This window comes from Mobula birostris, chromosome 32 (assembly GCF_030028105.1).
Source record: "Mobula birostris isolate sMobBir1 chromosome 32, sMobBir1.hap1, whole genome shotgun sequence".
NCBI lineage: Eukaryota > Metazoa > Chordata > Chondrichthyes > Myliobatiformes > Myliobatidae > Mobula > Mobula birostris.
Genome location: NC_092401.1, coordinates 21,654,153 through 21,668,809, shown reverse-complemented (window position 1 = coordinate 21,668,809; position 14,657 = coordinate 21,654,153). Strand labels below are relative to the sequence as shown.

Genomic DNA, 14,657 nt, shown 5'->3' with positions numbered 1-14,657 from the left:
CTTTACAATGTTACAGCTATATTATACCTTAGTTAGACCCCATCTGGAATGCTGTGTTCAGTTCCGGTCATCTCATCACAGGAAGGATGTGGATACTATAGAGAGAGTGCAGAGGAGATTTACAAGGATATTGCCTGGATTGGTGAGCATGCCTTATGAGAATAGGTTGAGTGAACTTGGCCTTTTCTCCCTGGAGCAATGGAGCATGAGAGGTGACCTGAAAGAGGTGTAGAAGATGATAAGAGGCATTGATTGTGTGGATAGCCAGAGGCTTTTTCCCAGTGCTGAAATGGCTAACACAAGCGGGTATAGCTTTAAGGTGCTTGGAAGTAGGTTCAAGGGGGCAGAGATAAGTTTTTTACACAAAGTGTTGAGTGTGTGGAATGCACTGCCAGCGAAGGTAGTAGAGGCGTATACAATAGGGTCTTTTAAGAGACTCTTAGATGGGTACATGGATCTTAGAAAAATAGAGGGCTATGCAGTAGGGAAATTTTAGGCAGCTTCTAGAGTAGGTTACATGGTCGGCACAACATTGTGGGCCACAGGGGCTGTAATGTGCTATAGATTTCTATGTTTCTGTGTTTACCTCCAATTTACTTTTAATGATCTTGTTTTCAAATTAAAACTCAAATGCAGTTTCTATTTTTTGGTAGCAGTTGATCAACCCAGCAAAGATGTCCGTTGTGAATTCTGCGGTGAATACTTCGAGAATCGCAAGGGGCTGTCAAGCCATGCCAGGTCACATCTGAGACAGTTTGGGGTGACAGAATGGACTGTGAATGGTTCACCTATTGACACACTGAAAGAACTGATGAAAAGGAAGGGAAAGCCTGAACCACTAGGCCAAGAACCAGAGCAACGAGAGATGCAACAGGATCCTCAGAACTACCAGTATGATGAGAAACCTATTAAGCCATTTGGACAGATCATCAAGTCACCAGTTAAGGATATGCAGCAAAAGCATTTGACACCCCCAGCTAGAAAAGTATTGACCTATACATCTAACGGGCAACATCCAACTGTGTCACCTCTGGGGAAAAAAATACCCATGGGTTTTGTGTCAACTGCATCATTAAAAAAATCCATCTCAGATGAAAGAAGCCTGCCACAAGAGTTGAAGCATGGCTATACTACAGAGTCAGGTTCCTATAAGCCGAAGGCCACTTGGTCTCCACAAGAGAAGGTGACAACGACGCCAGTAATTGGTAAGTCAAACTACTTTGAATACTATTTGCTTTCACCATGCTGAATGGTTGGCACAAAGTAGTGAGCCATTGGGCAAGCTGCTCTGTACTACTGGCACTGACACAGCAGCTGGTCACAAGAAAATTTCTAGGGTACCCAGTTTTCTTTTTCTTTCTGTCTCCGTCGCTCTGTGCATCTCTGTGTCTCTTCCTCTCAATCTGGTGAAAATGCTTGGCATTTTGGCATTCTTTCTCCGCATCCTCTAAGCTGCGTAGATGAGGCTAAGTATCAGATTGCTGAACCAATCTGTCATCCACTTTCAACCCTGCTCAAATATTTAATTAGAACAACTAATTAAGATGCTACAGGAGAGTGTAGGGATACCAGCTGCAGGCTTGCACCTTGCCATATCCTACTGCAACTCATTGCAAACTCAGTAGCCTACAGTGCTATAACTGCACCTATATACTGTCTGTGTCTGAGCGTCACAGATGTCATTTGCCTCCTCTGAGGATGTCAGTGATTTTAGGAAGACTGGATATATTGTCCATTTCTAGATACCTTGAGAGAGCACTGAACTATCTTCAAAGGCAATTATAAGATTGAGTTGCATGCCAAATCACCCTAGAAAGCATCAAGAGTTGGCATAGTGAGGAATAAGAACCAAGATAGGAAGGCAGGTGAAAGGCAAAAACATTACTTGTTTCTTTTCCATTTTAATTGTTTTTGAAGTCAGGTTACTGGAGGAATCTTACTTTCCCATCCATTTCAAGCTCTGCAGTTGTCTCCCTAAGTAATCTCTGCACTGACCTGGCCATGCACTGAAGCACACCTCAGGATGGCAAAAGGAAAGGATAGAAGCTGAGGCTAATTTGAACAACCTTCCAGAAAAGATTTATTACGTAGTCAAAAGGATACTGTCATGTCAAAAAACTGCCTGATATGGTGATGTTACGTATTTATTTAGAGATACAGCACGATAACGGGCTCTTCCAACCCAGGTACTTCACTCTGCCCAGTTACACCCATGTGACCAATTAACCTACTCACCTCTGTGTTTTTGAAATATGGGAGGAAACCGGAGCACCCAGAGGAAACCAACACAGTCACGGGGGAGCATACAAACTGCTTGCACTCAGTGGCAGGAATTGAACCCGGGTCACTGGTACTGTAAAGCATTGCACTAACTGCTATGCTATCATGCCATCCCTAATATTTATTGATTTATTGGTAATGAAATAGGTTTTCTGGACATATTTCTTTAGCAATAAAGACTAAGTTCACAACTTTTACCTTGTGTTGACATTTTAAAAAGATTTGCAATGATGAGAATACTGCTATATTCTAAGAGTAATATTCACTTTATTGAAAAATATTGACCCCTGACAAGTTTATGCCTTTTAAATACCTTGCAGAATGAGTAATCTATTTGATTATCTTTAAATTTTGGAGAAAGCTAATGGTTTTATTTGAGTTTATACATTATGGGTTTTATCTGTGCAACTCTCCCTAATTCCTGACAGAAGGAATTTACAACAGCTGAAATAACTTGCTCAAATCTATTACAAAGCCATTTTTATTCCATTAATCATTGCCAAATATTTTGATGTTTTATGGTATAGGTGCCTGAGGTCGGGAGTTTAAACTGCAGGTGTTTTGCATAAATTCAACATTTTCTGATGGAGCATTAAAGGATTCAAAGTACAGTAGTACTGAGTACTATAATTCTCAGTATCAACAGGATACTGAGAATTATTTCTCATAGTGATATGGAATAAAACAAACTATGTGAAAAGCCAATTCTTGTTTTATATGTGTTTTTTTCAGTTTCTCTTTGTCTCCTTCAGGCACTGACTTTCTCGTTTACAGGCCCAAGGTTGGGACCAGCCTTTTATATGTGCATTCGTCACATTGGAGCCCTAGACTGAGAAATCTGCAGATTAAATCAGGGCGAGCAATGCAACTGGGCCTAATTTGACCTTGTCCAAAGAACTCTCATGCAACATTGTATGAAAGATCAGGAACATCCCAGCAGTTTTTAGTGTAGGCTCCTCCTGTCCCACAGCAGTATCCAGGTCTTCACTATCATTTGTAGTTCTTTCACTTTGCTCCTGTCTAAGACCGGCTAATTCAACATCAGAAGTCATTCCTGTCTGGTCTTGTAGAGCAATTTCCTTTGCTTACCAAACCAATAGCCAGATCCACACTGAAATCTGTGGTTCCCTTCTAAGCAGAATCATTTACAGGAATAATCAACATTAAAATAGGATGGTACAAGATCCAGTAGTGGAGTTCAAAAAATACTTTGATAAGCTGGTGGAATTTTATGCTTGTGTAAGGACAGGTATATTAGGACATGGAACAGTGGGGAGAAAACAGAATCTCATAATACTGCATTTTGAAAGGAAGATGAATAAATATTAGATAAGAGTCACTTATACAGGTAGGCGGTTGGGACTTGGTTTAAAGTCGGTGATCTAACAAGGCTCACTGGCTGGACTTCCCAGCTCCCGTGCTACGAATTGTTCAGCTCAGCATGCACAGAGCAGACTACAGTCTTTACAATTGGGACTGTTGTATATTAATCTGACTAATCAGATTAATATTAATCTGATCGTTGCATCATGAAGCAGCTGGAGTCACATTAACACATTGATTTGTGTCCTGGTCTCTTCCCTGCAGCCGCAGATACTTGCTGTGAATTATGCGGCCACTACTTTGAAAACCGGAAAGCTTTAGCCAGCCATGCCAGAGCCCATCTCAGACAGTTCGGGGTGACTGAATGGCACATCAACGGCTCACCGATAGACACCCTGAGGGAATGGATTCGCCAGAAGCCCAACATTAGCCCGGGTACCTCTCTGAACTGTGTGCAGGACCGTCCCCTTCCAAAGCCCATCAGAAACAATATCAAGTCTCTAGTTAAGGAGTTGCCAAGGGAGCTGTGTTCACTACCAGGGGGTAAGACGGTGAAGTTGGAGCCAATGCAGCCCAAAACAGTAGAGCTGGGCTTTCCAGCCTCACCAGTGCAGAAGAATCCAGAGACAGAAAAAATGCCTCCGACCGAGTGCTACACTCCCACAGATCTGAGCCAAAGCAGCATAACTGAATGCACCCCGAGCTCCTCCATGCCATCCGAGGACGAGGAGCCACATCCAAAGAAAAAAAGAAGTAAGTTTGTATTCAGTATTTAAACAAGTATTTTGCAGAACTTAAAAGAAAAAACTGAAATTGGTCACTTGTTTCTGTGCAGCGTTCTCATCTTAAAGGTGTAGGTTGGAACTGCAAATAAAGACAGAATAACTGTCAAATTTGACCTACCACTTTAAGAGCCAGTTCCTGTGAAGCCCTTTTAGTTTTAACCACTGGCCGTAGGCTGCTTAAACAAAAGTAAGGACTTCAACTTGACATTCTAATAATGTTTTCTGTGAATTTGGTGCGTTAGACTAGTTAGAGAAAGGACTTGTTAGGGCAGATAGTTAACCCTCACTAACAATCCGTTGGACATCATAAAACTATTTTGAAAACATCTGACTATTTTGGAGCCTTTTTTTTTCAGTTGTCTTAGCAGTTGAGTGATATATCAGTGTTGGAATGGGGAGAGGTTAAAATTACCCAGTATTTATAGTGTCCCTTTAAAGTTATACAAATGTTCCCTTGCATAAATCCTAGCAAGCTAGTACCCAGGCAATTGTTTAAAAACTCCTAAAACTTCTTGCAACAAATTTAGTTTTTGGTTTGATCTTGATATTTTCCTGTACATCTTTCCTAAATGAGGGCTATTCTATACAAACCAATATCCCGTAATCCAGTTACATTGCATGGCATTTTATTTGATAAATTTTGTAACTAATGTTCTCAATCTCCAATTCTTTCAATTATTTGTTCTCAGTATGCGAGCAGTAATGGCATTTCTTGCCCAACCCTGACTTTTCTTGAAGTTGGTAGTTATTCATCTTCATCAAGTGGTCTGTTGAATGATTACTGTATTTACATGTTTAAGAGCAATGTTACTCTATCAACATAAGCCATTGATTTTATTTACCAAGGACTTATCTTCCCAATACTTTCACATATTTTCAAATTTTGACAAATACAATGTTAGCATTAATTTTGAAAGGACTAGAATATAAAGCAATGATTTCATGCTGAGACTTTATTAAAGTATTAGTCAGTCCATACTTAGAGTATTATGAGCATTTTTGGATCCCTTATCTTAAGAAAGGAAGTGCTGGCATTGGAGAGGGTCCATGGAAGGTTAAGAATGATCCCGAGAATGAGAGAGTTAATAAGGGGCGTTTGTTAGCTCTAGGTCTGTACTCACTGGAGTTTAGAAGAATGAGGAGGATCTCATTGAAACTTATCGAATATTGAAAGGCCTAGGTAGAGCAAATTTGGAGGGGATGTTTCGTATCATAGGGGAGTCTAGGACTAAAGAGAGCACAGGCTCAAAATAGAAGAATGTCCCTTAAGAAATGAGATAAGGCAGAATTTCTTTAACTAGAGGTTGAAGAATCTGTGGAATTGATTGCCACAGACAGCTTTGAAGGACAAGTCATTGGGTATATTTAAAGTAGAGGTTGATAGGTTCTTTGATCAGTAAGGGTGTCAAAGGTTAAAGCAGGAAAATGGGGTTGAGGGGAGATAATAAATCAGCCACAATAGAATGGCAGAGCAGACTCAATTGGCTGTATGGCCTAATTCTGCATCTCTGTCATAGGGTCTTTCTGCCATAGCTTTATTTCTTTTCACTTGAAGTAGATTTTTCTACACTTGCTCAAGAATCTCAGCAACCCTTTAGAATTGGTAAGCTGGTTTATTACTGCTAGATATACCAAGGTACAGAGAAAAATTCATCTTGTGATTGGTCTGTACTGATTTTTTCATTACAGTAGTACATTGAGATAGTACAAGTAAAACAATAACTGCGGGCAGAATAACTTGTTACAGAGAAATTGCAGTGCAGGTAGACAGTAGTTCAGGGAGGTGGTTAAAAAGAGTAGCAAGAACAAGCCAGGGAACTACTGATGCATCAGTAGAGAGAAAGTTCATGGGGATTCTGAGGAGCAGGATCTACCAGCATTTAGATAAACAGTGTCTGATTTAGAAGGAGCCTTCTAGAGTTTTTTGAAGTGGTAACCAAAAGGGTTAATGAGGGAAGGGTATTGGATGTTACCTGTTTAGACTTTAGCATGGCCTTTGACAAGGTCCTACATGGTAAGCTGGTCTGAAAAGTGTGGCCCCATGGAATCCAGAGACAGCTAGTTCGTTGGATTCAGAGGTTGGAAGCAAAGAATTGTGGTTGAAGGTTGTTTTTTGGAATGGAGGCCAGTGACTAGTGGTATGCCACAAAGGTCAGTGTTATTCATTATTTGCATAAATGATTTGGATATCAGTGCAGAGAGCTTGATCAGTATGTTGGCTGATGACACAAAATTACAAGGTATTGTTGACAGTGAAGAAGGTTAGCAAAAGAGAAGCTTGATCAGTTAAGGAGGTAGGCCAAGTGGTAAGTGTGAGGTGATGTATTTTTTAAAAATCAAACCAGCGTAGGACAAAAGGCACTTAGCATGCTAGTCTTCATCTGTTAGGCGGCTGAGTATAGGAGTTGGTTCATTATGTTGCAGTTGTATAAATCATTGGTAAGGCCACAGTTGGGAGTACTGTGTACAGTTTTGGTCACCCTGTTTTAGGAAAGATGTGCTTAAACTGGAAATAGTGTAGAAAAGATTTACAAGCATGTTGCCAAGTCTAGAAGGCCTGAGTTATCGGGAGGAGTTGGCCAGGCTGGGTCTTTATTCCTTGGAACTTAGGAGAATGAGGGGCATTATAGAAATCTTTAAAATTATGAGAGGCAAAGGTAAGGTGGATAGTAACACTCTTTTCCCCATGGTAAAGGAGTCCAAGACAAGGGTGCATAGATTTGGAGTGAGTGAGGGGCAACTTGTTCACGCTGAGGGTGGTGAGGAAATGGAATGAGCTGCCAGAAGTAGTAGTTGAGGTAGGTTTAATAGTATCATTTAAGAAGCACTTGGAAAGGAATATAGAGTGACAGAGCTTAGATGAATATTGGCCAAACTCTGAAAATTGGGACTGGCTGGGTGGGCACCGTGGTCAGCATGCACTTGTTGGGATGAAGAGCCTGTATCTGTACTATGTTGCTCTATGATTCTATAATGTACAAGGCCATAATGAGGTAGATTGTGCAGTCAAGAGCTTATCATATTAAGGGACTGCTCAATAGTCTTAAAACGGGATTTCAGGGCTTTTGCATCTTCAGTCTAATGGGAGGAAGGAGATGAGAGAATGTCCAATATAAAACCATTTGACCTATTTTGCACTGCTTTTACATTGATCATGTTCCCTAATACTTTCTCCATAATATTTCAAGATACATAATGCATAGCCTCTCAATTCTTGAAATAAGAACTGCAGTTCATTTTTTAATTGTTCTGCAATTATTTTTGTTCTTTTTATCAGTTGCATTGTTTATACAAGTTAATCATGCTGTGCACAGCGTTAGAACTTTAAAACATTGACTCCTTGGAGATGAAGCTTTGCCATAACTCCTGTTACTGGTTTTGGCCTTCCCTTTCATGTTCCCACTGGGTGGTGACTGAGATTTGGATCCTGGCCATAAGAATTCCTTCAGTAATTTGTTGAATCACACAGACAGTGAGTCTGCACACTATCTGACTGTGAAGGAGGCAGGGGGAGGGGGATTGTTGCATCCAGGCTTTTCTGTGCATTGTGTCGAGTTGGGGGGGGGGTGGAGTCTGGGACCAGGAATAGTCATATGTGCAAGATCACTGAATAATGCTTTAACTCACAGAGCAGTTGTGAGTTGATATACTCAAAGTCAGAAGAGCTAGCTCAGAAATAAAGTTCAAAAAGGCAATTTTGCTTTGAACTATTGTCATCATACTTTGGGACAGCTGCATTGATTCAATCTCACCTCTAAATGTTATGAAGATATGTTATATCTCTAAATGTTATGAGAGCTGTTATTCTGGATGTTTACTCTCCAGCCAATGTTGTTTGTGTGCTGTAATTCACAACATTCTGTGCAATGTTGCTTGTGGTCTTTCAAAGTGTTCAAGTGCAGCGGACACAGTGGGCTATCCAAATGGCACAGAAAATTTATTATTTAACATCGTCCTTTTCAATCTCCATCCAATCCAGATTACTCCAACCCACCTCAGACTTACCAGAGTTGGTGAAGAATGAATGAAGGTCTGGTGTCAGATAGTTATTCCAGTTTAGGATTTAATCAAATAAATGCCTCTGAGTGATCACTGTTTTGAAGTGATTTGGGTTAGTTTCTTGTCATACACAACAGAAGTTCAGTGAAACTCCTTGCTTGTATAAAGATCACAAGTGCATATTACATGACTGAACACTGTACGGTTAACTTGCAGTTAATTTCTGCAAGTAATTGTGTGTATGTATATAAAAATATATATACACATACATGCAGTGGATTCCAGTTAATTGGGCCACTGGTTAATCTGGGCAACTGTTTATTTGGACATCTCTTAAAGAACAAAAACTAAATCGAGAAAACAGCTAGGATTCTCTTTGTTTATTTGGGACACTATGCAACTTAATTGGGGCAGAAGACTGTCACCAAACAGTTTCTAATTAGCATGTATTGCTTGCATAGCTGTGTATGCGATACTTACACCGTGCTTAGAGCGATCAGTTTTTAAATAGTGTCAGTTTGTGTTAAAAAGCAGTGATTTTTGTCACTGATAGTTGGTGAGAAATAAGCAGTAAGATAATTGGGAAATTGTTTTGCTCACCGAGATTTCAAAAATTCAGGCTTGGAGATACCAAAAATGGCCGAGAGTAAGAATGAAACAATTCCTCTTCAACAAGTTATGAATTATGAAGATATCAACTATCATCTTGAGGGTTACAATGAAAATGATGCAATAATCTAAAGCAGCCTTTCTCAACCTTTTTTCCTGGAGGAACCTGTGAGATAATTTTCAGATCTCAGGGAACACCTGTGTATAAATTATTATATCTAGAGCTCACAGTACATTATTATGATCAGTAAGTTGTAGATATAATAATCCAAAAATAATTGTCAATGCTCTTTAGAGTAGAGAATGATTTTTTTAGCCAACCTTTCTTGGGGGGAAAAAAGCAGGTAATTAAGCTAACCATTGATGGGGCACCATCAGTACAGATGCCAACACAGTTCCTCCAGACAGACCTTTTGTTTCCAGATATGAAGGCAAAACATTAAATATATCTTGGCCTTTGCTTATTTCAGATAGCTCTTTGCAACCGAAAAGGTTTTTTTTGAATTTCACCATCATTTACAAATCTTACAAATGCTACATGACATTTGTTGGTGAAATTTGTTGACTCATCAACCTGGATAGAGAAGCTGTTGTTTTTCAGTTTATCACACAAAGCCTCTTCAGCATCATGTGACACGTCATCATTACATCAACTGTTTGAGAGTGAAACCTCTTCAAATTCTCGTAATCAGAATCAGGTTTATTATCACCGGCATGTGTCATGAAATTTGTTAACTTAGCAGCAGCAATTTAATGCAATACATAATGTAGAAGGGGAAAAAAACAAAATAAAATAATAATAATAATAAATAAATAAGTAAATCAAGTATATGTATATTGAATAGATTAAAAATCGTACAAAAAGCCAAAATAATACATATTTTAAAAGGCAATGTCCAAGGGTTCAGTGTCCATTTAGGAATTGGATGACAGAGGGGAAGAAGCTGTTCCTGAATCACTGAGTGTGTGCCTTCAGGCTTCTGAACTTCCTGCCTGATGGTAATAGTGAGAAAAGGGCACGCCCTGGATGCTGGAGGTCCTTAATAATGGATGCTGCCTTCCTGAGACACTGCTCCTTGAAGATGTCACAGGTACTTTGTAGGCTAGTACCTGAGATGGAGCTGACTAAATTTACAACCCTCTGCAGCTTCTTTCGGTCCTGTGCAGTAGCTCCCCCCCCCCCCCACCATACCAGACAGTGAGCGTCAGAATGCTCTCCACAGTACAAATATATAAGTTTTTGAGTGTATTTGTTGACATGACAAATCTCTTCAAACTCCTAATGAAGTATAGTCACTGTCTTGCCTTCTTTATAACTGCATCGATATGTTGGGACCAGGTTAGGTCCTCAGAGATCTTGACACCCAGGAACTTGAAACTGCTCACTCTCTGATCCCTCTGAGGATTGTATGTGTTCCTTCATCTTACTCTTCCAGAAGTCCACAATTAGCTCTTTCATCTTACTGGCATTGAGTGCCAGGTTGTTGCTGCGACACCACTCCACTAGTTGGCATATCTCACTCCTGTACACCCTCTTGTCACCATCTGAGATTCTATCAACTATGGTTGTATCATCAGCAAATTTATAGATGGTATTTGAGGTATGCCTAGCCACACAGTCATGGGTATATACAGAGTAGAGCAGTGAGCTAAGCATACACCCCTGAGGTGCACCAGTGTTGATTTGCAACAAGGAGGAGATGTTATCACCAATCCGCACAGTTTGTGGTCTTCTGGTTAGGAAGTCAAGGATCCAAATGCAGTGGGAGGTAGAGAGGCCCAAGTTCTGCAACTTCTCAATCAGGATTTTGGGAATGATGGTATTAAATGCTGAGCTATAGTTAATGAACAGCATCCTGACACAAGTGTTTGTGTTGTCCAGGTGGTCTAAAGCCATGTGAAGAGCCATTGAGATTGCATCTGCAGTTGACCTATTGCGGCGATAGGCAAATTGCAATGGATCCAGGTCCTTGCTGAGGCAGGAGTTCAGTCTATCATGATCAACTTCTCAAAGCATTTCACCACTGTAGATGCGAGTGTTAATAGTCATTAAGGCAGCTCACGTTATTCTTCTTAGACACTGGTATAATTGTTGCTTTTTTGAAGCTAGTGGGAACTTCCACCTGTAGCAGATTGGAAATGTCCTTGAATATTCCCGCCAATTAGTTGACACAGGTATTCAGAGTCTTACCAGGTACTCCATCGGGACCTTCTGCCTTGCGAGGGTTCACTCTCTTTAAAGACAGCCTAACATGGCCTCTGAGACAGATCATGAGGTCATCAGGTGCAGCAGGGATCTTCACAGCTGTAGTTATATTCTCCCTTTCCAAGTGGGCATAGAAGGCATTGAGTTCATCTGGTAGTGAAGTAATGTCTTCCAAACCCTGCCAGAGTTGTCATACATCCAATGTCGCCTCGAACCTCGTTCGAAATTGTCTCTTCGCCCTTGAAATAACCCTCTGCAGATCATACCTGGTTTTCTGGTGCAGGCCTGTATCATACCCTAACATTTTACCCACTATAATTTTACATAGTGTCATTATTAGGGTCTTACCAACTGTGTGACTTTTCCTTTTCTGGGGAATAAGTTCTGCTACTAAATAACTTGCTTCCAGAATTTTTTTTTCTGACTGACGTTATTAACAAAAGCTTTACTCTGTTTGTTTTGCAATTCCAATAACCGTCAGACATGTCCATAAAACACGGGTTAATAAAATATGAAAAAGAATGGTATAATAAATAACTAAATGAGAAAACCACTAAAAATACAAAAAACTTCACAATACAATTCACTTGTAATCTACACAATCCACCTTTTGCAACATTTGCAACAACAGCAAGCGGCAGGCCAGCAGCTGAATCATGGCGTGTAAAAATTCCTGCTTTAACATGAACATTTTTCTCCCAATTTTGTACTACACTGGTAGAGTTTGTTAGCTCCCAGTCAGCGGTGCTTAACGGAAAGTTGGGGGAGGTAATTCGGGGGAGAGAGGCTGACATCACTGCCCAAGTTGTACGTCTTTTCAATGCTCTTAAAACACACTTCATGCACCTCATCAGCCTATTGTCCTCCCCTCAATGCAATACAGCACTCACCAATTATCAGCCTACTGTCCTCCCCTCTGTGTAATACAGCACTCACCAATGGCCTCTCCTAACTCGCGTCAAAAGTGGAGAGTGGACTCTGTCCTACTGCACACTGCCATACTGGGCTGAGAGACCGCAAACGAGGTTGCTAACAGGGTTGCTCAGTCACTGCCCACCACTGCATCACGTCACGCAAAGTTCAAAAAACTATGTTTTTTAATCACTGCCTCTTGCAGAACCCCAGTTGAGAAGCCCTGGTCTAAAGCATTGTTTGGAGGCATCCATTATCTCTGAGCTGATTTTGTTAATTTACAGTCAATCAAAAGAAACGGTAGATGAATTCCTCTGTCGATAACTATTAGGAATTAATACACAGTGTTATAGTACTGTAGAGGTATTGGTAGTGTTCTGATTTGTCCCATACTTCACTTAAATACATAAATTGTTCCTCAGTTAAATAGTAGTTTCTTTCTTTCTGTACCTTTTAACTATTTCCATGAAACTTTGACCAATTGTGGCAGCTGCTGAATTGGGCCAAAATGTACTGGTCCCAGTGTGTCTCAAGTATGTATATTAAGGGTGCTTAAGACTTTTGCACAGTACTGTATTTGTCAACATGGAGCAGAGAGCAAGTTTGTAAATCTGGCAGGAGCAAAGGATGTTTGGAATGGCGAGGGTGGAGCACCGTGGGAGGGGTGTGAGACAGAAGGCACAAAAGGAATACCGGGGTGGGGGGGGGTGTGACACAGGTGCAGACACTCCCAGCCCTGAGGTGTCAGACAAGGTTCTTTGATTCAAAATTGGTTTATCGATCATTACAATGTCTCTCTGCTGTTTCCCATTTCATCGCCTTTCCCTTTTGCCAACCATGATTCCCCTCTCCCTGCCCCCTTCCCACTCTCATTCCACAATAGAGACCCATATCAGAATCGGGTTTATCATCACTCACATACGTCATGATTTTTTTAGTAGCAGGATAGTGCAAGACACAACGCACATGGGCACACATACACACACACAGGCACGTGGACACACACAAGCGGACAGTTCGGCAACCTGTACTTATTGGCCCAATTAAGGGCAAAGTTTCATGGAAATTGTTTAAAAGGTATTTAGAAGACCAACTACCATTTAAGTAAGTAACAGATTATGTATTTAATGAATGCAGAGCAAATTAGAACACTTTCAGTACTACTGCAGTACTATAGTACTGTATTAGTAACACAATGAGGAACTCAGCAGGCCAGGTAGCATCTATGGAAAAGAGTACAGTTGACGTACTGTCCTTCAGGACTGGAGGAAAATAATGAGGGGTCAAAGTTGGAAGGCAGGAAGAGGAGAGGAAGAAACACGAGGTGATAGGTGAAACTGGGGGGTGGGGGGTGAAGTAAAAAGCTGGGAAGTTGGTTGGTGAAAGAGATACAGGGCTGAAGAAGGGGTGTCTGATAGGAAAGGACAGAAAGAAAGGGGAGGAGCACCAGAAGGAGGTGATGGGCATGCAAGGAGATAGGGTGAGAGAGGGAAAAGGGAATAGGGAATGGTGAGAGGGGGGTGGGTGGGCCTTACTGGAAGATCGAGAAATCGATGTTCGTGCCATCTGGTTGGAGGCTGCCAAGACAAGAATGTAAGGTGTTGCTCCTCCAACTTGATCACGACAATAGAGGAGGCCATGGACTGACATGTCGGAATGGGAAGTGGAATTAAAAATGGGTGGCCATTGGGAGATCCGGCTTTTTCTGGTGGACGGAGTGTAGGTATTCAGCAAAGCGGTCTCCCGATCTATGTCGGGTCTCACCGATATACAGGAGGCCCCACTGGGAGCACTGGATGCAGCAGATGACCCCAACAGACTCACAGGTGAAGTGTTGCCTCACCTGGAAGGACTTTTTGGGGCCCTGAATGGTAGTGAGGGAGGAGGTGTAGTACTTGTTCCACTTGCAAGGATAAGTGGGGAGGGACAAATGGACAAGTGAGTTGCCATAGGGAGCAATCCCTGCAAAAAGCAGAAAGTGCGGGGGGCGGGGTGGAGATGTCCTTGGTGGTGAGATCCCATTGGAGATGGCGGAAGATACGGAGAATTATGTGCTGGACGCGGAGACTGGTGGGTGGTAGGTGAGGAGAAGAGGAACTCTATCCCTGGTGGGGTGGCGGGAGGATGGGGTGAGGGCAGACGTGTGCGAAATGGAAGAGATGTGGATGAGGACAGCATTGATAGTGGAGGAAGGGAAGCCCCTTTCTTAGAAGGAGGAGGAAAAGCCTCACCTTGAGAGAAGATGCAGTAGAGGTGGAAGACTCCTCATCTATTTTTCTCCAGTCCTGATGAAGGGTCTCGGCCGGAAACATCATCTATACTTTTTTCCATAGATGCTGCTTGGCCTGCTGCATTCCTCCAGCATTTTGTGTGTATGTTGTATGCAAGTATGTATATAATATGGTTGATTTGAGTTTTATATATCTTTACATTTTTATATATATATATATATTCCACATTGATATTGATATTACCAATCCCCTTCAGAGCTGGGCTCAGGAATTTACATATGTTCCTTCAGCCTGGTGGCTATGATGCCTGAG

General features: G+C 41.4%; 1 protein-coding gene across 1 annotated transcript in view; it reads left to right on the top strand.

Moving 5' to 3' along the window:
* LOC140191078 (uncharacterized) overlaps positions 1-14,657 on the top strand; it is a 170,143-nt gene that overhangs the window by 131,833 nt on the left and 23,653 nt on the right. Inside the window, exons 15-16 of the mRNA XM_072248155.1 lie at positions 654-1,205; positions 3,868-4,356. Coding sequence (XP_072104256.1) covers positions 654-1,205; positions 3,868-4,356 — 1,041 coding nt within the window. The remainder of the gene's footprint in view (positions 1-653; positions 1,206-3,867; positions 4,357-14,657) is intronic.